The sequence below is a fragment of the Daucus carota genome, chromosome 3, assembly GCF_001625215.2.
Source record: "Daucus carota subsp. sativus chromosome 3, DH1 v3.0, whole genome shotgun sequence".
Taxonomy (NCBI): Eukaryota; Viridiplantae; Streptophyta; class Magnoliopsida; order Apiales; family Apiaceae; genus Daucus; species Daucus carota.
Window position 1 is genome coordinate 56,267,752 of NC_030383.2, and position 23,985 is coordinate 56,291,736.

Here is a 23,985-nt window from a genome sequence, read left to right on the forward strand (position 1 = left end):
CATACCATTATCGTGGGGTCAATTCACACAATCATTACCCTATCGAATATAAATATATGTAATATTCATTGGATATGTCTAACATTGAATCAAAGTCGCTTAACTCGTCATTGACTCATCTCAATTAATTTATCACCAACTCAAAATCTTGAAAATAGAGTAGATCCAGAATCTTGAACGGATATGGTAGGGAGTATTATTGAGAAAATGAGAACAAACCAAGAGAAATAAACTGATTCGGAGCTTTTCATCGGTGAAAATCGATGATATCTCCGATGACGGCCGGAAAAAATAAGAAAAATAGGAGGCTAGGTTTTTTTTGGATATCTAACATCTTCTTTAAATATAAATGGGGGTGTTTGGCCCGAGGCTTACCGGCTTCTGTATTTATAAGTTAGAAGCACTTATTCGTACTGTTTGTTTAAAAGTCAAGAAGTACTTATAAAAAGTTGAGAATGCTAGCTTTTGTTTCACGACTTCTACTTTTTTGTCAAACATTTTAATCATTTATAAGTCTTAATTTGATTTTAAATACTACTTCATTTTTTTACTTTAAACAAGAAGCACTTATATTAGGTTCACCCCATTTGTAATGATGGAAATGAATGCCATTTTATGTAAGCGTGGCATGTAGCTAGGTCTTAACGTCTTATTTAATGAAAATAAGAACTTATTCTCCTTTGACATGAGCAAACATGAGTGTGCGGATAGCTGTAGGGATAATTAGCAATGATGGTCATCACGTCGATTTTTATATACGGGAGAATATAAACGTACGAGGAGCACATTTATTTTTAAATTTGTATACTTAGATAAGTTGCACAAGTCAATTTCATAAAAAATTACAGAAAATAAAAATGGGTATATGCTCGCGGTTAAACCAAGATAATAGAGATGATATGTTATTATTATTATAAATAATTATATTATTTTAATATGATATTAGATATATTTGTAATCTTACAACATGTCATTTAATGTATGTAGAATTTGATTAAATATAGTCAATATAAAAAATGATCGATATTTTTTTAAATATTACCTATATTTACTATTGATGACATGTCATCTCAGCGTTGGAGATGCTATACAGCCGGTTTGATAGAGTTTATAACTTAAGGTGACTTATGTGATAACTGATGTAGGAGTTTAAAATGTATATTTGGGTGATTTTGTTTATTAATGACTTATGAGTTGTTAAAAAAGGAAATAATAAAAATAAAAATGATTTATATGTAACTTATGTCATACGAGTAATTTTAATTAAAAAAAGTTTAAAAATATAAATTCAATTTATCTCAAACTAACGTCTGGTTTTAAGTCAGTTTCTAACTTATTTGCAACTTTAAGTCGACTTCTAACTTATTACACAAACAAACATTTTTCACCTTAAAATCTGAGTTTTAAGTGCAGACAAACAGGCTTGCAGTCAAATTTTATTATATACAACCTCGGTCCATGTCAATATTTTAACAATTTCTTGGATGTTCTTCTCCATTTTTTATTTCAATTTTTTGTAAATAATAAATAATTTTTATATAAAATTAATCAATTACTTTCATCTATTTTATCCAAAATTAAATAATACCCGATCCCAATATATTATATATTTGGGGGACTGGACCGGAGGACTATAACATAGCCATGCAAGGACCGGGAGGGATACAGTCCAAGCAGATAGGGGTGTGCATGATGCGGTTTGGTGCGGTTCCGGACATTAACCGTTACCAAACCGATGAATGCGGTTCGGTTCGGTTAATCATCATTAACCGTAACCGCACCAACTAAAACGGTTTTTCGGTTGCGGTTAACCATTAGTCGGTTGCGGTTTTTTTCGGTTTTTCCACTATTATTTGCTACTTTTGTGCATAATGATTTTTTTAAAAAAATATAAAATTTTCATGAACTTGTACAATATGTTCGGTTACTATTTACTATTGTTTTCATATGAGGATATATGAAACATTACATACTTTCATCTAAAAAACCTTAATACACAATAAAAACTAAAACATACATATTTTGACAAGAAATTAGATGATGTCAAGTCAATAAAATTACCCAAAATCAACTAATCATGAAATTCAAATAAAAAGTTTTAAAAAAGTACATAAATAAAAAAAGTAGAATAGGTTATATAATAAAATTTGATCAGCAGATTAACAACAGAGATATTTCTGCTTGGTGGCAAATCACAATAGCTCTAGTTTTCGATCAAGCGCTCATCCAAATACTTGGTGCCTGGTTATTTAAGTGACTCAGCAAGTATGCAAGTATGGAAGAAGAACCTCCATATAAAATTAGATGTGAAGTTTAAAAATGACTAAGGTGCTTTATTACTATTATTAATATATATATATATACGGTTTGGCTACTGTGTGCCCATGGGCACATGCTAAGCGCGGAAATTTTTGTATTTGAGAGATTTTGATTGGTGTGGTTGGTGTATTTGCAGGGGGGTCCACCATTATCATGAGATGGGAACCAATCAAAATGGTCCAAACACAAAATTTTCCGCGCTTAGCATGTGCCCATGGGCACACCATAGAAAAACCGATATATATATATATATATATATTTCGGTTCGGTTAATTTCGGTGCGGTTTTAACATAAAACCGAAAATAAAACCGCACCACTAATTTCGGTTTTTTATTTCGGTTATTTTCGGTTTTATTTGCGGTTTGGTTTTTTTCGGTGTGGTTTTTCGGTTTTTTTAGGTTTTTTTTGCGGTTTCGGTTTTTCATGCTCGCCCCTACAAGCAGATGTTAAATTACTTGTAGGCTGTAGCAAGTAAATACAGAAACGACAAACAAGCATGCCATATTCGCCTTTTGTTCCCAATACTTGATAAATGGGCTTCAATCTTCATCAACGTAGATTTGAGATTTCTAGTCAGTCCATGTAAGTTGCCCAGATTCACATCATCAAAACAACAGTCTTTCTCGTGTATGCCTAAAAATATATAATAAACACTAAATTTGATGATCTTTCTAATGTATGTCCAAAAGCACACAATAAACATTAAAATTGATGATCATTCTAATGTATGCCAAAAACACACAATAAACGCTAAATTTGATTAGTTTGATGGATTTTTATTGGCGGAATAGAGGTGAATGCAGGGGGGTTCATCCATATTTACGATTAGATCGATGACCAATAAAAATATACTAAACTCACATGAGTTAGCGTTTGTTATGTGCCCATCATAGGAAACCGTTAAAACAATTCTTAGTTACATACATTTTTAACTTGGATCTTCCCAATGGAACGAAATCACATAATTTAAGCCACCTGCTCATAATTTGAAGTGCCTCATTGATAAAGCATATATTTACATATGTTTTTATATGATTTTATTCCCATAAATTTAGTATTTAATTAATAATCAGGGTTTTACTAATTGATTTTAAGTGTTTAACGACACGAACATAAATATTACTAAAATTAGATCAAATGGAGCTTATATGGGCTTAGTTAGATGAAATTTGGATTTTATGGACAGCTTGCGAAATAATTCTTGTTTGGACTATAACTTGAGTTGCGGATATCAAAATTGGGTGATCCAACAGCCCACGCAAAGATATTTGAATTTTCTACGAGTTTTAAGTCGTCCATATATCAAAATTCAAGTGGAGCGGCCCAAGATCAGACCTGAAAATCAGCCTACGAATTTCTTTGTAAAATCCAATTTGTTTGCAGAATTTGACTATTCGAGAACGAAAACATTACGAACACTATAAAAATTAGGTTTTGTATTAGTAGGGAATATTATAAGAAATGTCAAATGGATAATTCGGATACGGATTTGTCAGTATCCGAATCCGAAAATTTATATTTGAATTTGAATCCGAATTTTTTTAAAGGAATTCGGATGCAACGGTTACTATCTGGATATGGATTATATCCAAATCTGAAGAATAATATCTGATTCCGAATCTGATTTTTAATCAGATTCTTATTTCTATATTAAAATTTCAAAAAAAATTGTAAAGATTAAAAATTAATTTTTAAAAATTGAGTTAGGAATTAAAGCCATTAAAGACGGTTTATATTTATTAAAAATTAATATTTATTTATCTTTCAATATCAATTTGTTATCTTTAAAATATTAAACTCAAATCATATATGATATATATTTATATTATTTACATTAATTATATAAAACTCGTATAATTATATTATTTTATGAATACATATGTAAATACACACACTATAAGACATATGCTATGAAGTTATAGAACTAATATTATATATAACAATATATATATAATATTCAAATATCGTATATATTTAATTTCGAATTCAGATATTATCAGATACGAATATGCATATATATATATATATATATATATATATATATATATATATATATATATATATATATGGGCTTATTCCACTACAAACCACACTCTCATACAAACCTAAAAACCACTATTTCCACTCCCATTTTTGCTATGAGCACTCCAATCTTTTTATTTTTTATTTTCTTAACTTTCCGGGGGGGTCCACTGCTGACATCATCTGCCACGTCAGCACCTGCTGACGTGGCACTGCCACATCAGCTGCCACGTCAGCACTGGGTCAGCCCACTGCTGACGTGGCAGATGACGTGGCAGTGCCACGTCAGCAGTTGCTGACGTGGCAGATGACGTGGCAGCGCCACGTCAACAGTGGGTGTGGCCCAGTGCTGCCGTGGTAGTGCCACGTCAGCAGTGGGGGACCCCCTGCGCTGACGTGGCGTGGTGACGTGGCGGGGTGGAAAGTGTAAGTTTGGGGAAGTTGATGGCAAAGCTAGGGGGGGTAATATTGTTAGTTTTTAAGAGTTTGGGGGGATATTTGTTTAGTTTTGAAATTGGTTTTTAGGTTTTTATGATAAAGTTGGTTTGTATTTGAACAAACCCCTATATATATATATATATATATATATATATATATATATATATATATATATATATGTATGTATTCGTATCCGGAATTGTTGGATTCGGATGCGGATAATATTAATTTTGTCTCGGATACGGATAATATCCGCCTATATCGGATTTTTCGAATTTTTTGACAACCCTAAAAAATTAAAAACAACTTTGTATCATATTTAATAATACAGAGATAGTCGTGTTAGAGAGAGAGAGGGGAGAGAAGTACTTGTGAGAGATATTGGAAAAAGTGAAGAGATTCATCTAGACTTCAAACAATTTCGTCAAGTTGCATTCTTTGTACTTAAATTCTTATACTCATGATTTATGATATAAATATATAATTTGTTTCATCTTATCATGAGTAGCTAATTCCTTAATCCAAAAGTTAGGTAGTATCCATTAGCTTATTATGTTTGTTTGGTTAGATTGTATTTTTTTGATTTGTTAATGTTTCATTGATCGCTTTATACAATTAAAAGAGTAGTAATAGAGCATATATATATATATATATATATATATATATATATATATATATATAGACACACACACACACACATATATATATTACATGATTTTATTCCTCATATTTATTGTATTTTGCATTTAATTTGATATTTATTTAGTCGATTTTAATGTTTTATTGTAAGAAGCAAGGAGTTCCTAAACTTGAAAATATTGGAATAGAAAGCTTAATTTGAAGGAAATTCGGATTTGTTGGATTACTTGCACATGACTCACTGTTTGGACTATATCTTGAGTTCTGCAAGTCAAAATTGGGTGATCTTACAGCCCACGCGAAGCATAGAGAATTTTCTTTAACTCAGTGATGGTCCAATATCCAAAATCCCGAAGAATCAGCCCAGAAACTGGAGAGAAAAGTCTGCTACGAATTTTCTTTGAAGAAACCTATTTCGTTTAGGAAGCTGTTTTGTATTTCCTTGCAAGTATTAAAATCAAATATATATTTATAGGGATAGACATTAGAGAAGAGAGAAGAGGATTGTATTGTATAATAAGGTTAGGTTAAAAAACACTTTGTCTCTTCTCCCTCAAGACTTCGGTATTGAAGAATTCATATAATTCATCTTTATAATTTCTTTTATATTTATTATGGTAGAGTAGATTTTATTCTGGAATCGAGTTGAACCCTAGTTATGGTTGATGCATGATTTTCGATGATCTCTAGTTGATGAGGTTATTTGCTCTTGCTTATTGAGTTGTGCTAATTAACAATAACAGGTCAGACGTGATTATGTGTATTGTTTGAACCGAAATCTATTACCATTGGAAGTTGGATTTAGATGGTTGTGATTTATCCAATAAGGACATGAAATTCTCCATGGAAATAGGTAGAACGGATTGTTTGGAAGTTAGGATGTTGTGTTTAATGTCTCTAAATTGCATGATATTATGGAAATAGGCTTGATTGTATTTTTAGAGAAGCCATTAATACTCGGGAGAGGTTATTGGTATTTTATAGGGCGCATCTTTCCTCTTGGGTAATTTATCTGAATAATTGGGGGAGAAAATCATATTTTCATTGATTCATGCTAGTGGGGATACTTGATTCTAGATATTTTTAGTTAATTGTTTTCTAGATATTATTTGTATTAGTTTAATAATCTCTTAATATTTTTATTGTGTTACTTGTTAGTTGGATTGAATCGAGGATAACTAGTGTTTGATACATTTGTCTCTGTGGGAACGACTCTGACTTACCCTACTACATAGTTAGAAGATTTGTTAGATATTTTATTATTTGATAGGCACGCGACAGTCTTGTCAAGTAGTTAACTTTTAATTGAATCTGTAGGAGTTAAGAAATCGGGAGAGGAGTTATAATTCTAGTACATAATGTGATGACATAATTTGAGTATTAGATCATGGAATTAATATGAGAATTGTGAGACTTATAGTCTTGGTTTTTAATAGTTTTCGATTGTACTTTGATTGATAGTAGGAGTGGCTTTCAGGGGATAATTGTAGGCATTATAATCTACTTTAGAGAGGATTTTATAAATATTAGAAGGATTGTTTTTAGCAAACAAGAAACACAAATTAGACATTCATGATAGCCATTAAGAGTTCTTATTCTTGGGTTGTTTTCTCTTATATTTATTATAAATGTTTTTTTTATTATTAGATTAATCAGTCTATAACCACACATCACCGAATACCCAAATTTCTAAACTGTAAGAGATAAAAGACTTGAAATTGGTGTTGATATCAGTCCTTCCTTACGAACGATACTCTCAAAATACTCAACAACTCTCACTCATAATTTTTTGTCAAAAAAATAAAAACTTTTTTGACTATTTTACGTAATTTGATGTGTAAAAAATATATCTTTATATATTATTTTTTAAAATTTATTTTTATGAATAAAAATATAGATATTAAATATTTATGTAGAAGAAAATTGAATAAAAATATATAGAAATATGTGTTATTACATTTCTAATTATATAGGAGAGTCGAAATGATTATTATTATTTTTCTTTTGTCATGAGTCGAAATGATTATTATTTTGGGATAAGACTGTGGTAATTTTTGGTTATTGTCATTATACACGAGCAACTCCAAGAGTGGCTCCACTAACTCCCTGTAAAAATTATTATAATAGACACTCTTGACTCATTTAGGCATAGAATGAGGAGGATGACTCCAACAGCTCTCCTCAACATCTTCTTTATCCATTGTTAAAGAGAGGGAAATATGAGAGGAGGAGTGAAATGATGGATAGGTTTTGGAGGGAAACTAACACATATCAATATAAAATTAGTTTAGGAGTCCATATGTACCTCTCTGTACCGAGAATGGTCTTGCAGCTCCAAATTTTTTAGGAGGGAGTAGAGAGGCGGTTGGAGTCAAAATTAACATCAAATTCATTAGAATATGACTTAGGAGGCAAGATGGGGAGTCTCTTGTTGTTGCTCTAAGAACATCTCCAGTAGAATCCTAACATGTTCCCTAAATATATAATAAAATATTCATTTTTTAAGGGATTACTACATTTTATTGAATGGGAACTCCAACAACATTCTCTATTTCTATTCCCTATTATTATTATAATATTATCTTCAACTTCTAAGTAGGAGAGAGAAAGGGGGGAAAGAGGGAGGAAAAGGAGAGAAATGAATATTTGATTTTTCAAAATAGTACGAGGAATGGTTCCACAATCCTTAAAAATAGGGAATTAAGTGGATATCCTAACTTTTTAAGCGATGGCTAGGACTCTGCTGAAATTGTAATTTAGGTCATATTCCTTATATTAATAGTTTAGGACACCATATAAGGAAGCTGCTGGATATGCACTAATACAGTTGAAATTGAAATCACGTATTCAAACCATCCCACGTTCCTAATTTTGATCAACTAGTCAAAATTTCTCACAGATTCAAGTACACACAGTTTACTTGTCTCGACAAAAATTTGCAACATCCTGAATATGAAAGATTATATACACTCCTGCTAATTTTGTAAACATGAACATACATATGCTTGAGTGACAGCCTGGTGTCTAAACTAATATCACCAATTCTAGTACAAGGAGAGCCAGAGAGCTTCGGATTTAAATGTGATAGGCCTATAGCCAGCGAATGAGATGAAGCCAATTTAATTTTGAAATAATTGGTTTTGAATGTGAAACCACAGAGGCCATTCGATAAAGGGTTTGTCTAGTGTGTGCCCATGGGCACATGCTAAGCGCGGAATTTGATATGTTTGGGAGGTTTTGATTGGTGTGGTTGTTGTATTTGCAGAAGGGGTCCACCATTATTAAGATATGAGAGCCAATTAAAACCTCCCAAACATATCAAATTCCGCGCTTATTAGTATGTGCCCATGGGCACACATTAGAAAAACCGTTTGATAAATAGGCTGTCCCCATACCATATGTGTATTGTTTGTGCCATCGTTTTTTCACGGGATCACGTGACTCGCATCAGTTTTGTTTCATTATGAGAGCACCTATGCATTCGGTGCACTGGAGCCAAACCTTTTTTCTGATTTCAAATTTCAATGCTATGCTTGATGGAGTAAAAGTATTACTCCTGCTTCATGCTATCGAATGTACAAATTTAATTAGTTTAAGTTCTCGTGCCATTAGTTTTAAGATCCGTTCTATGGACAAACCCAGCAGTGATTCAAATATTCAAATTTGGGGCAAATTATCCCAAATTCTCCTCCAGTGATCCAAAAAGTGATCCAAATTTGGATTAGTGAATAGTACTTATCCAAATTTGGATCACCACTGTTCACTGATCCAAGTTTGGATCACTTACTTTATTATAAAATAATGATTTTGTTATTTTATTTATCAGACTTAAAATTATTTTGTGAGTATTAATATTTAATTAATAATAGTTTATAATTAATAATTAATAAAATTAATGTTTTAGTAAAACTTAAAATAATAGGAAAGTAAATTTCTTTGAAATTAAAAAAAAAAGATTACATTACATGCATAAAATAAAAGGTACATAAAATGCATAAAATACAATTACAATATCGAGAAATGACTAGAAAACAGTACAATAAATATAAATTTTGATTTAGTCGAACAGATTATTTCCGTTTCCTCCGAGATAATCAAAACATTATACGTAGCTATCATGTCATTTTGAGATCCTTGAGTTTCATCTTCATGTTCTTAATTTTGAGATACTTTGATCGATATTAAAAAATAATTAAACTATTTAATTAAATATAATATAAGTAGTTAATAATGATTAAAAATTAAATTTGAGATTATATAGTTTAATTTTAATATAAAATTTATGTAATATAATATACAAAAAGTAATTTGGATCAAAATTTAAATAACGCTGCTGGAGTTGATCAGATATTTGGATTAGAATTGGATCAGTTGATGATCTAAATTTGGATATTTGGATCACAACTGCTGGAGATGGCCTAAAGGACAAAACAAAAAGTGCGTAACAATTCTCTCATGTTTTGAGAGTCAACTTCCGTAATTAGGAATTCAGTCGTCACTTTTCCGTCTTTTAGATTTTCATCTCACTCATCAATTAACATCTTCGCTCTCTCATGCTCTCTTTTATTTTATTAATTTTCTCAATAAAACTCGGATCTAATTTTTTTGGATTAAATCTTGTTGAGTACCTTGTTATCAAGGTTGTGCCAATCTTTTTTGGATATTAGTGTGTGCCCATCTCTTTGGGATATCAGTGTGTGATGTTTTGTTATTCTTGTGTGTCTCTGTATGTGTTTTGATTATCATTATAAAAATGATTTATATAGTATTTTGGGAGATCTATAAGACTCACATCGATTTTGGGACGATGGTGGATACCGCAAGAGCTCACCTTTCACAACAAAAAATTGTTCGTATTTTGAAGACATTTGGTGCTTCAGTATCTTGATTTGATTGATGGTCCTGAACATTAGGCTACAGATGATGCTTATGCGAAGGTCATTTGTGTTGCTGCTTGTTTCATAACTGATGTAGGTTGGATTGCTCGAGATACATCGTAATACATTTTATATTAAAGATCTGAATATTTATCTTTATCTGTCAAGTGATCAGAAAACAAAACGACTATTTGTTTGGTTTGTTCTTTGTTTCGCAATCAGATTGTAGTTGACAGTTCGGGTTTGTTTCGGCTGGTTTTTAATACCCGTTTTGGTCTTAATGAAATCATTTGTTTGTCAAAGAAAAAAGATTTGTTCTAAAATACTCATTCTAATTCTTTATGAGTATTTTAATACACAAAAAGCAGTTTTACAAATTATTTTTAATTTCTAAACAAAAGTTTAAGATTCAAATTTTTGTTAAACTTTTTCTGATAATAATAACATAAAACTATCAATTTTTACACCTTAAGAAATCAAAATAACAAGTATTTTAAAATAAGGATTAACTACTCCTTAAGAATTATGACTAGATTAATAGTTTAGTCCATCCAAGCTTTTCGAATGACCGACTCGACTTGGTTTCGACTCGAACTCGAGTTCGCTTCGTTAAACTCGAACTCGATTTGGTAAGCTATGTACATTAAAATATAATCTTATTCATAGTATTATTTAAAAAATGGAATATTAATCATAAGACTTTTGGTTTTTGTTCATTTTATTTTTAAACTTTCAATTTTTATTATTTTTTAGGGAAAATAAATTTTTTCGTCACCCAACTTATTGTGTATTTAGAAACTTACCACTAAACTATAATTTTTTTTTCTTTTTGTCACTAATGTTAGGTTTGGATTTTTTTTTGTCACTAATGTTATGTTCGGATTTGATTGTTAACACTATGTTATTCTTTTTAGCATTATTATAATACAATGGTAGTTTACAATATTACGGTGATCTGATATGTGTTTATATCTTTATATGTAATACTCTACATGTGCCCTTTATCTTAGAGGACCAGAGTTTGACACACATTTTAAGGCTCTTAAAAGATTTAGTTTAATAATATTTTTTTTCTGAATAAAAATTTAACGCTTGAAGTTTTATACACAAAAAGAAAATCTAAAAATTATGTTATAGAACTATGTTTTATAAGAAGTGTTAACCTCATAATACATGTCAATGGAAAAGAACTATAAATAAATGAGATAGACGGAGGGAGTAATAATAACATAAATTAGCAGTAAAATCAGGAAGAATTATAATTAGAATTCTAAAAATTCATTAAATCATCAATAATTTGAATACAATGAATTCAAACAATTTATTATCTACAATCAATTCTCAAGTAAAACTGAGTCAAGTGATACCACATTTTTTGGAGTTCAACCCCACTCGATTCGTTTATAGTCCTAGCTACATGGTTAATTTATGTTATATTCTTGTTTGTGGTAACTTGATATGTTCTTATTATTGCAGTGAAATCTAAAGGTTGCCAGACTTAAAAGCTGGACCAATAGAGACATATTAGAGACATGAAGATGCAATTCTGACAGACAAGATTCCCAGTCTGAGGATGAAGTTTGGAGAACCCAAAAACTATGAGTTTTGGTTTGATGTACCAAAAATTAGGGAAGTGTTGGTGATAAGGACAAGATCAGAGATGTTTATAATCAATGAGCTATTGCTAACATTCCTCTGGTTATTATGTTGTGGTCGATTGTCTTTTAGTTATAAATATAGTGGATTTAGTTTGCTAATCAATTTCTGTGTTCTTGAATTCAGGACTTATTATACATTGTTTGAGGAACTTGATGCCTGCGACATGGCCTGAACCGGAGATGTGTATAGGCAATATATCAAAATTTAAAAGCTTCATAATTTTCTTTTCTTGATGGTCTGAAATTGAGGTTTCACTAAATTACACTTCTCTCAAATTCATTAGAGTGACTATATGGATTCATTTCTGCTTACAATCTTGCACCTGGTGCCTTCTCTATTTAGCGCGTTTCAAAAAAAGGGATAAATATCAAGTAGATCAGTCGTTTCGTCCAAATGTATCAATTGAGTCACTGATTCCCAAATTGACTCAAATGAGACATTCATTAGAAAATTTTGTATCAAATGTATCACTCTATTGTTAGTCGAAATTTTGAAAGTATTATATATTGAGTTTCGCACATTTTTTTTGAATGGTATTACATCTAATATTTTTTTTAATGGTATTACATCTAAAGTGGCCTACTTGATATTTATCCCTTCAAAAAAAAGGCAAATTTTTTAATTATCTATAATTGTAATACTATTATCTTTTCTTTACCTTAACCTTTTAAATACTCTGTGTATGCCTGTAGTTTAGGATTAATCATTTTAAGAGCATTTGGATCATGCTTAAAATTCAGACAACAAAGCAAGCAAATTTTTCATTCAGGTACAAATGTGAAATACACGCAAACAATCAGAACATTTACAAATTAACATCAAGTGCATAACTCAGGCTGGGCGTGTTGCACGAATTTACATGGTATGCACTCAAGGACCGGCCTACCGAATGTATCTTTATGGCATCTATGACATGGTTGGTGTTTCTTTTTATTTAATAAAAAGCTGAGGCCGTGCTGGTGAGCGTCAAGCATAATATTGGAAGCCCCAAACTTGACCTTTGAGTAGGGAAACGGATCGATGCATCCTTTAAAATGAAAGGACAGATCACAAACACTGCAATGGTAGAACCAATAGTTCGTGTCTATCTCTTCTGAGCAAAATTCACATTGGAATTCATGAGGATGATCTATTACTTCTTCTGCGGAAGTTATCAAGTGAAGGGGGTGAGGATCCCATCGATGTTCCACTCTAAGTGGCTTAAGAGCACATTCGATATGTATGCATCTAAAACATTCAAAACCATTACATGCATAACAGATGTCAAACCCGTCTAGTGTTTGGTTGCACGCTGAACAAGTAGTGTTTTCACCAGCTGATGCACGGAAAAAGTAGTTAGGACGACTTTTGTGTTGATGAGCTTTGTGTACGATGCGTTCAGGTAGAATAACACAAGCACTGTCAAAATTGCGCTCAATTGTACTTTTCTGTGCATAATCGCCTTCATAAGTGTATCGCATTTGTGTCCCATTTCTAAAACCTTTACAACGAGCGCAAGACCAGATATCATGGACCCTGGGTTGAATCGCCACTATCTTGCGTCTGTATCCTGCACGGTCAGACATCTCTTGTGGAAAGTGGGCACAGTATCCGTGGAGAATGTAATCACATTCTCCACATTCATAAAATGCACCATCTTTTATGGTGATAGATTCAATGCACCCGTTACAAATAGGCCAAATTTCTTCTTCAGAGGTAGTACTTGCAACACTCGGGTTTTTTAGTAAAAGTTTATGTTCGTGGCTCCAGTGGTTGATCTGATCAGGAGGTGTCAGGGCAGCATCCTTCGACCATAATGTACTTCCCTTGATACAATGCCGCAACAACGATTCATGCTCTGGCAGTGGGAGTTGCACAAGACCTGATAATGATTTATGTATTGAATAATCTTGATTGGCATACTTGGTGTCACCATGGCTGCAGATGAGAATAAGGTCAAACAAATGGAAATTTGAAAACAAGTACTAATCCAATACAATTTAGTTTTTCTCGAAAATAATTACTTGCTTCTGAAAAAGAGAGATATTTACATTATACTTTTCTCTAAAATTAAGTATTTATTCTACAAGACCTATACTCTCTCCATCTCATATTATGTGTCTTGTTTTGACTATTGTACGATCAAATCGACCAAATTTTGACCGATAATTAAAAAGAAATTATTAATTATTTCAGAAAACTGAAAAATACATTTTAAAGTAGATTAGATATATTTTATAATGATATAAATTATAAAAATTTATTAATTATATAATTTATGTTATTTGTGGTAAAAATTTGGTCAATTTGACTATAAAATAGTCAAAACAAGACACATAATATGAGATGGAGAGAGTAATATGCAGAAGAAAACTGACATAACAAAATACTAGATCAAAGACAAATAAATCTTACACAAAAGATAAGAAATCCAACCTTTTTGGAGGTGATGTAGCACATTTGATGTGCGCAAAGAATCTGCAGTCTGGACAGTGGTAGAGCCAATCTCTAGGGTCACGCAAATATTGTCTACAGATTCTGCAAGACTGCTGAAATCTACGGTAATTTTCTGGTAAATAATATGTTAGCCTAAGAGGATGCTTATGGTGAATATCACAGGATAACAATGGTGGTAGATTACTGCACTTGAGGTGGATCCAGAAGGGGCATGTGTAGCACATATAAGAAAAGTCAGTATCCACCTCATGGCAGCCATCACATCGGAAAGTTGCTAGGTTAGCTAGAAAGGTTAGCTTGTGAGGATGATACGGAGGGTGTATAGTAATTTTATTAAAAGGTATAATACATGCCAGACAAATTTGAAATTCAGACTTATAGAAACCGCAATAGTAAGTGAACCATTTCAACGTGATGCCACAAACATCACATTTGTCTCTGGAAATAGGAAAGGATAGTGGACGTTCAGATAATTCTAGCTCATGTTTGTGGCTTGGATGCTTAAGCTTTGTGGGTAAATGTGCACAGGTTTTGTGAATTAAAACATGAGCACAATCATCTTCTTCAGCATTGGTACGGAAGTAGGTACAATGATAAATAGACGATGATTCATGCAGGAGTAGACCGCAGCCATAACAGAGATCGCCTTCACGAGCATGATAATCCTCGTTCTTTATCAGTTGATGACGATGAACTCGGCTTGCTAAGTCTGAAGAGATCATCACTTCTGAGTACAACATGATGTAATTTACCAGGCAAATAAATTTTGTAACGAAGTTAGGAGAGTACACCTTGATATAAGGTCTCAGAGATTTCATTGTAATATATAGATAGGGTCTCGGAGATTGTGACGAAACTTGCATAAAATGTATACCATGATTCTGAAACAAGAATATAATTAACTACCACTTTGTCATTAAGAATTCGTAAGGAAAAATTACATGCAGTACTCACATGAATTTGCATAGCTAATGTTGGTGCACTTTTTAGTTTCATGTAGATAAAAAATGCAAAGCCATTGTCCAAGTGAAGAATGTTAAAAAGACTTGTGAATATTTATGAACACAAGTAAAGAATGTTAAAAAGAAATCACCTAATAGAAGAGCAAGTCAAGAATATAATAAAGTACTCCAACTACAATATAAGAATAACTTTTGTCTATTTTCTTCCTAACTCTTGGCTATTAATTTACCTATCAAAACTTTTGCATTCCCTGTCAGTTGTTTGCTATCCACTTATTAAGGAAATAATTAAAGACCCAGTAGAGGCTCCGTGGAGCCAGCACTCAAGAGAAATGCTGCTGATGCAGCCTGCTAAAACTATGTGATTCAACTTGGTTCATTAACAACCATATTTACACTTACTAATCAGCCCCTTAAAAATAATAAGATAATAATGTATCTGCTCTGGCATTTGAATTTATCTTAGTTCTGCACTACAATTGATATAATTAAAGAATTATATACACGTAGTCTGTTATGAAGTAGATTTAGTTAGGCCATTCATACTTAATGCATAAGCTGATAAGCTCAACTTAAAATTGCAGAGGAGTAGATTAAGACATTACTCATTTCTATATCTTGGTGCATCTTTTCTTGTATATGTTTGTTGTCTTTTTCCTCCGCTCCAATTATAAGAAGAAAATTGTGAGTTTCTCTTAAAATTATAATTATGTATTTAATATTTCCTCAATTAAATTTGACTATATAGTAATCTCGACGTCAACTTAACTACTGATACCATACATATGAATGTGCAGAGCTATGCCCTGAGGACCTACAAAGAGTTTGCAGGCGAAAATTTATTTGCCAACTTTGGCAGTGTTAAGTCGGATTTTTTGGATGATATGGGCAATGACTTCTCTAAACATCAAAAGTTCAACGCTAATTTAATTTTCAATCATTTATAAAGTTTTTGTTATATTAGTTATTATTATTTAACTAGTCGATAACCCGTGCCAAGCACGGGTTTAAATAAAATTTTAAAATTTGTTATTTATTAGAAGAATAATGTCTTTTTTAATTACATTATCATATTTTCATTATATCTATTTAAATTATTGTTATTCAAAGATATTTAAATTATTGTTATTTAATATAAGACCTTCTATATATTAAAATTTGATCCTACTTCAAATTTATTTCATAATAATATGGGTCCCTTTTCTATGGAGTCCACAAAATAAGAGTATTCGAGTCCAAAATTATTTAAAAATAATCTACTCGTTTCAATTTTAATTTTTTTAGTCTACAATATTTGTAAACATCAGCTTGCAGGTTATGTTCTACAATATAATCGTTGCAATTAAAAGATAAAACAATTATATTATAAATTATTAAACATTATATATGTTTTAAAATATAACTCATAAGTAGAATAATGATCTTAATGATTGTTAATATTGAAAGATGTTAATGATTAATTGATAATTATATATTTAAAACTACTTAGAGATGGTAAATTATATATAAAATTTGAATAATTAAATATATTATTTATGATTAAACTAAAAGATTATGACTGGTACTACTGCGGCTTAAATGCGGATTTTATGGAACTTAACTCTAACAGTATGTTAGTAAAATTACTATGTTGTTTGATGATTTTTAAATTGTGAAAATAATATTCAAGATCTACACATATAAGTTCGTCTATAGCGTCTTTAATCTTGAACAAAAATTAAAAAATTTTAGTTGTAATTATTTTATTCATTTAATAGGAATATTATATATAATTGTAGTTGGAGTTTTTGTAGATCTAACGGTTGTTGTAGTTGTTTGATACACTAATATCGTAGTCTGACAAAATTAATTAACTTTCCAAAAGTTATTTGATATCAAATATTTTGATGTATGTTTAGAGTTTTGGTTCTTTTATTATATGTTGCAATATGGACAATGACTTCATTTTATTTGAGTTTCAATTTGTCAAGTCAATGTTACCACCACCTTATTCGTCCTTATCGCAATTTCCGGAAAAACATTGAATGATAATAATAATTGTTATTAAAAAATATATGATCAAGTTTTTTGGTACTTTGGTATAAAGATTGAATCTTGTTTATTTTAATTCTGAAATATGATAGAAATTTTATAGATTTGTTTCGTAAATTAAATTGTATGAGTTTTAAAAATTAAAACGAATATTTGACGTATGTCTAAAGTTTCGGTTCTTTTATTATATGTTGCAATATGGACAATGACTTCATTTTGTTTGAGTTTCTATTTGTCAAGTCAGTGTTACCACAGCCTTATTCGTCTTTATCGCAATCTTCTGAAAAACACCGAATGATAATTATTATTATTATTATTAAAAAATATATGACCAAGTTTTTTGGTACTTTGGTATGAATATTGAATCTTGTTTATTTTAATTCCGAAATATGATAGAAATTTTATAAATTTATTTCGTAAATTAAATTGCATGAGTTTTATAAATTAAAACGAATAATTTTGTTGACATTATTATTCTATTAATAGGATATTATATTAATATCATAATGAACTCTTTATTTATTTGAACTCTAAAGCATGATAAGAGATTTATAGAGTTGTTCAGTGTATTAAATTATTTGAGTTTTAAAAAATTAAAACAAATAATTTTGTTGGTAATATATTTTTATTAGTGAGATAATTGTTATAACACAAAATCCGGTCAAATATAAAAGTTTTTTTTATAATAGTAATAATTGTTAAATAAAAAATATTATGATGATAGCCAAATTTTGATATGAATTTTATAGAACTGTTTCATAAGTTAAATTGTTAGCGATTTAACTGTGCGGATAGGATAAATGTTATATTACAAAATCCTAAACACCATAGAAGTCTTTTTATAGTAGTATAATAATCTTAAGCAATATTGAAATTTTTTATAATAAAATCCAAATCAATATAGAAGTCTTTTCATAATTGTATAATAATAATTACAAAATCCTAAAAATGTATACTAATAAGTATAAAATCCTAAAAATATGAAAATCTTTTCATAATTCTATAATGATTATTGTTATTAAATAAAAAATTTATATAACATTATCTTAATCAATATTGAAGTTTTTAATAATAAAATTCTAATCAATACAGAAGTATTTCACTGTCCTAATGAATATTGTGGTCTTTGATAATAAAATTCTATTCAATATAGAAGTCTTTTGATAATAGTATAATAATGACTATAAAATTCTAATATGAAAGTGACCAAATTTTGGTACTTTTGGTACCGATTTTCCACCGAAAAGTGGTTTCGCTTATTAATAAAGGGTATTGATTACATAATAACACTATGAAGTGACGGAAGCTAAGAGTTGAACAAATATAACTCGTTTCTTAATTTCACATAAACACTTACAATAAAATAAATACGTTGGAACATGCCCGTGCCTCGCACGGGCTATAAAGCTAGTATTTATTAATGCGCCGACCTCTTTTTTTCCCTCAAGGCTCGAAAAGAATTGATTTTTGCAAACATTCTGGAACTAGGTACAAAATTTGGCCATGACTCTGAAATTTTACTTGATAATTATATATGTTAACGGCAAAGTTTCAACAGGGCTTGAGGAGAGAAGCTACAGACATAGGTAGTGCTTTTATAGCTTTTTGAGTACATTATAGTGGGAAATTTATAAATTAGTAGAATTACAAAGCTCTACTGATGAAACAAAATTAATGTATATTTATGAAATGATAAATGGCAACAATACTACATAAACAGAGCAAGAAGATAATAAAATTTATATATTATTCACCAAATGATAAAACAGAGCAGGTAAAATGTAAAATATTAATACAAGCAAACAATCAGAAGATTTAGAAATCAACATCAAGAGCATAACTCAGGCTGGGCATGCTGCACGAATTTGCATGGCGCGCACTGAAGGACTGGCATACGGAATGTATCTTTATGGCATCTGTGACATGGTTGGCCCTTCTTTTTATTTAGAACAAAGGTGAGGCCATGATGGTGAGCATCAAGCTTAATATTGGTTGCTCCGAACTTGACCTTTGAGTAGAGAAACAGATCCATGCAGCCTTTCAAATGAAAGGACAGATCACAAACACTACAATGGTAGAACCAATAGTTTGTGTCTATCTCTTCTGAGCAAAATTCACAGTGGAACTCATGAGGATGATCTGTTACTTCTTCTAGGGAAGTTGTCAAGTGAAGGGGGTGAGGATCCCATCGATGTGTCACTCGAAGTGGCTTAAGAGCACATTCGGTATGTAGGTATGTCAAACACCTGTCTGCTTCACACATATAACTGGCATCAAACTGTTTTATATATTGGCCGCAAGCTGAACAAGTAAAAAAAGATTCAATAAAACAATGTTCTAGGCCAAAACCGTAAGGACGAGTTTTGTGTTGATGAGCTTTGTGTGTGATCATTTTGGGTAGAACAGCACAACCACTGTCAAGATTGGTATCAACTGTACTTATCTTTCCCCAACTAGTTTCATATCTGCCTCGCATTTGTATCCCATTTCTAAAACCTTTACAACGATTGCAAGACCAGATATCATGGACATTAAGTTGAATTGCCACATGCTTGCGTCCTAGTCCTGGGTCAGACATCTCTTTTGGAAAGTGGGCACAGTATCCGTGGAGAATGTACTCACATTCTCCGCATTCATAAAATGGACCATCTTTTATGGTGATAGATTCCGTGCACCCGTTACAAATAGGCAATATTTCTTCTTCAGAAGTAGTACCTACAACACTCGGGTTTTTTAGTGAAAGTGGATGTTCGTGGCTCCAGTGGTGGATATGATCAGGAGGTGTCAGGGCAGCATCCTTCCACCATGAAAAACTTCCCTTTTGAATACAATGCCGCAACAATGATTCATCGTCTGGTAGCGGGAGGTGCACAAGATCTGATAATGATTTATGAACTGAATCTTCTTGACTGGTGTAAACAATATCACTGCAAATAGAACAAGGTTAAAGAAATGGAAATTTGAAAAGTACTTTTTTAGTTAGTTTGTACAATTAAGTACTTATTTTTGAAAAACGGATTGTCTTTTGAGCCTAATACAATTTAGCCATGATGATAATAATTAATCATGTGATTTAATTATCCTCTTAACGTAACAATGGAATTGATCCATTTGTTAGAATTCCAACCCGTTCAAAGCCATGCAGTAGAGACAAACATTCTCAAATACTGGACACTGGGATTATCAGAAACAGAAAATGGAAGCTGGGGTTGATAAAATACATTGCAGTCAAGTGTAGGAAATAAAAGAGCAGCAGCTTGATCAAATAAACAGCTGGGGGTTTATAGATTTAATAGAAGCTGTAATATATCAAGGCAAGAAAATATAGAGGGTCAATTGTGGTGTGCTGAAAATATAAACAAGCATCCTACTATAAGCTGTTGGTATAAAATCATACGGTGGCGAAACAGGTGAACTATAGCAGCTCCAGGAATCAAGGTTATAAGTAATGGTGGTTGTGCATGAGAACAGAGCAGGTTGTAATGGTTGTAATAATGTCCTTAAAATAGTGTAGCTATTAATATGTCTAATTAAGGATAAAAATGTGAGTATGCAGTGATGTTAGAATGTAAACTTGAAGCCTATAAAAGGCTGTTGTTGTGCATGTAATAAAAATATCGAGTAAACTTAGAACTCAGCAGAGTAGACAGAGTGAGAAATACAAGTTTGTAAAACACAGAAGTGAGGAAAAGAGCTGAAGCTCTTTGCAGGCTGTAGCTTTGTGTTTTAAAAATACAATACAAGTTTTCTGTTTTACTCGTTATCAAAAATTTTACTACTACATATTTGTTACAATCGTTCCATCTACAAAATATATAAATATGCAGGAAAAACTTGACAAATCATATACGAGATTAAAGACATATAAAATCTTACAAATAATATGGCGGAGGTGATGTAGCACATTTGATGTGCGCGAAGAATCTGCAGTCCTGACAGTAGTAGATCCAATCACTTGGGTCCTGCAATACCTCATTACAGATTCTGCAAGACTGTTGAAATCTACGGTAAATTTCTGGTAGAGAATATGCTAGCCTTAGAGGGTGCTTATGGTAAATATCAGAGACTAATGATCGTCGTAGATTACTGCACTTGAGGTGGATCCAGAACGAACATGTGTTGCACATATACGAAAAGTCAGTATCCACCTCATGGCAGGCATCACAACGGAAAGTTGCTTGGCCGTTGGCTTGGAAGCTTAGCTTGTGAGGATGATAAGGAGGGCGTATATCAATTGTTTTGATCGGTATAACACACGCGACACAAATTTGAAATTCATCCTTACAGGAGCGGCAATAGTAAGTGAACCCTGTCAACTTGATGCCACAAACATTACATTTGTCTTTAAAAAATAATGGACGGTGAGATAGTGTTAGCCGATGATGGTGGTTCGGATGCTTCAGCATAGTAGGTAAATGTGCACAGGCTTTGTGAAGAAAGAAAGTAGCACAATTGTATTCTTCGTCATTTGTACCCAAGTGAGGACAATGATAAACAGACGATGATTCATCTAGGAGTAAACCGCAGCCATAACAGAGATCGCCCTCGCGAGCATGATAATCCTCCTTCTTTATCAGTTGATGATCATGAACTCGGCCTATTACGTCTGAAGCGATCATCATTGGTGGCAAGTACGACATGATGTAATTTACCAAACAAATATATTTGTAATTTACAGGCTCTCCAAGATTTCAGTTTTATATATAGGGTCTCGTAGATTTTGAGGACACTTGCAAGAAATGTACACCATGACTACTTTGTCAATAAGAATTCATGAGAAAGAATTCGCACTGCAGACTTGATTTAAGCAAAGAATGTTTAATAATTATCACGATGGAGCAAGTAAAGAATATTACAGACTACTCCATGTATAATAATATAAGAATAACTTTTGTCTAACTTCTTTTTAGATGAATTTGTTTATTTTCCCGACTAATTAATATCAAGGATATATAAGAGTAAGTTCTATGGAGTACATAAAAACATTGGAGTATTGGAGTACAAATCATAATTTTACCATTTGATCACGATGTTTATGTTGCAGAACATAATGTGCAGGTTGTCAAATATTTACAAATATTATTGGACAAAAAAAATTGAAATTTAGATGACTAGATTACATTTTATCAAACTTTATACTCCAATATTCCAATTTTTTTGTACTCCATAGAACTTAACTCTATATAAGAATACCAAGTATGTTGAGGATCCTCAATGTTTTATTTTTTACATAGGGTGGTTTGGGGTTCTTCTTATATTTAGATGGCTGCTTTCATAGTGAGGGAAACGAGGACAACAAAAGCAATGAAGCAAATTCATCTTTGCTCAGTAAATCGAATACAACACAAATTATTTAATGTTTATCTCTTCAACCCTCGTTTCTACCACTATATTTGATATAGGCACACTCTAAACTATTATAGTTTCTTTGTGAAACTATAAGATTTTTAACTCGGAACTGGCCCATTGACAAACAATTGACACACCTTTCATTACTGTAAACTACCACATCAAGCTTTTAGTCAACATCATAATTAACCTCATATCAGGGTGGATTAAGGGGTCCTAGTTCTGTACATTTTAGGAATCTTTTTCAGTAATCATGGTGTTTTACAAATATTGTATGGTAAACATTGGACTTGGTCTAACAGGCCTGCATAACTGAAAATAGGAAGTAAATCAGAGAAATGTTAGAAATTCATCAAGCATGTACAAAAATGTGGTTTAATGAAGAAAAACATAGATAAGAAAAATCTACAAAATCACGTATTCAAACCATCCCACGTTTCTAGTTTTGATCAACTAGTCAAAATTTCTCACAGATTCAAGTACACACAGTTTACTTGTCTCGACAAAAATTTGCAACATCCTGATTATGAAAGATTATATACACTCCTGCTAATTTTGTAAACATGAACATACATATGCTTGACAGCCTGGTGTCTAAACTAATATCACCAATTCTAGTACAAGGAGAGCCAGAGAGCTTCGGATTTAAATGTGATAGGCCTATAGCCAGCGAATGAGATGAAGCCAATTTAATTTTGAAATAATTGGTTTTGAATGTGAAACCACAGAGGCCATTTGATAAATAGGCTGTCCCCATACCATATGTGTATTGTTTGTGCCATCGTTTTTTCACGGGATCACGTGACTCGCATCAGTTTTGTTTCATTATGAGAGCACCTATGCATTCGGTGCACTGGAGCCAAACCTTTTTTCTGATTTCAAATTTCAATGCTATGCTTGATGGAGTAAAAGTATTACTCCTGCTTCATGCTATCGAATGTACAAATTTAATTAATTTAAGTTCTCGTGCCATTAGTTTTAAGATCCGTTCTATGCACAAACCCAGCAGCGATCCAAACATCTAAAGTTGGGGCACATTATCTCAAATTCTCCTCCAGTGATCCAGTGAATAGTACCTATCCAAATTTGGATCACCACTGTTCACTGATCCAAGTTTGGATCACTTACTTTATTATAAAATAATGATTTTGTTATTTTATTTATCGGACTTAAAATTATTTTGTGAGTATTAATATTTAATTAATAATAGTTCATGATTAATAATTAATAAAATTAATGTTTTAGTAAAATT

General features: G+C 31.6%; 2 protein-coding genes across 2 annotated transcripts; both read right to left on the reverse strand.

Annotated features, from left to right (window-relative positions):
- Nucleotides 1–12,690: 12,690 nt before the first annotated feature.
- On the reverse strand, nucleotides 12,691–15,292 carry LOC108211931 (uncharacterized). Its single transcript, XM_017383649.2, has 2 exons — nucleotides 14,371–15,292; nucleotides 12,691–13,872 (listed from the first exon to the last, which is right to left on the reverse strand). The coding sequence occupies exons 1-2, from the start codon at nucleotides 15,252–15,254 to the stop codon at nucleotides 12,774–12,776; spliced, it is 1,983 nt and encodes a 660-aa protein (XP_017239138.2). The 5' UTR covers nucleotides 15,255–15,292; the 3' UTR covers nucleotides 12,691–12,773.
- A 3,820-nt stretch (nucleotides 15,293–19,112) lies between these two features.
- On the reverse strand, nucleotides 19,113–22,216 carry LOC108213440 (uncharacterized). The gene is made up of 2 exons (XM_017385233.2): nucleotides 21,261–22,216; nucleotides 19,113–20,311 (listed from the first exon to the last, which is right to left on the reverse strand). The coding sequence occupies exons 1-2, from the start codon at nucleotides 22,022–22,024 to the stop codon at nucleotides 19,213–19,215; spliced, it is 1,863 nt and encodes a 620-aa protein (XP_017240722.1). The 5' UTR covers nucleotides 22,025–22,216; the 3' UTR covers nucleotides 19,113–19,212.
- Nucleotides 22,217–23,985: the final 1,769 nt, after the last annotated feature.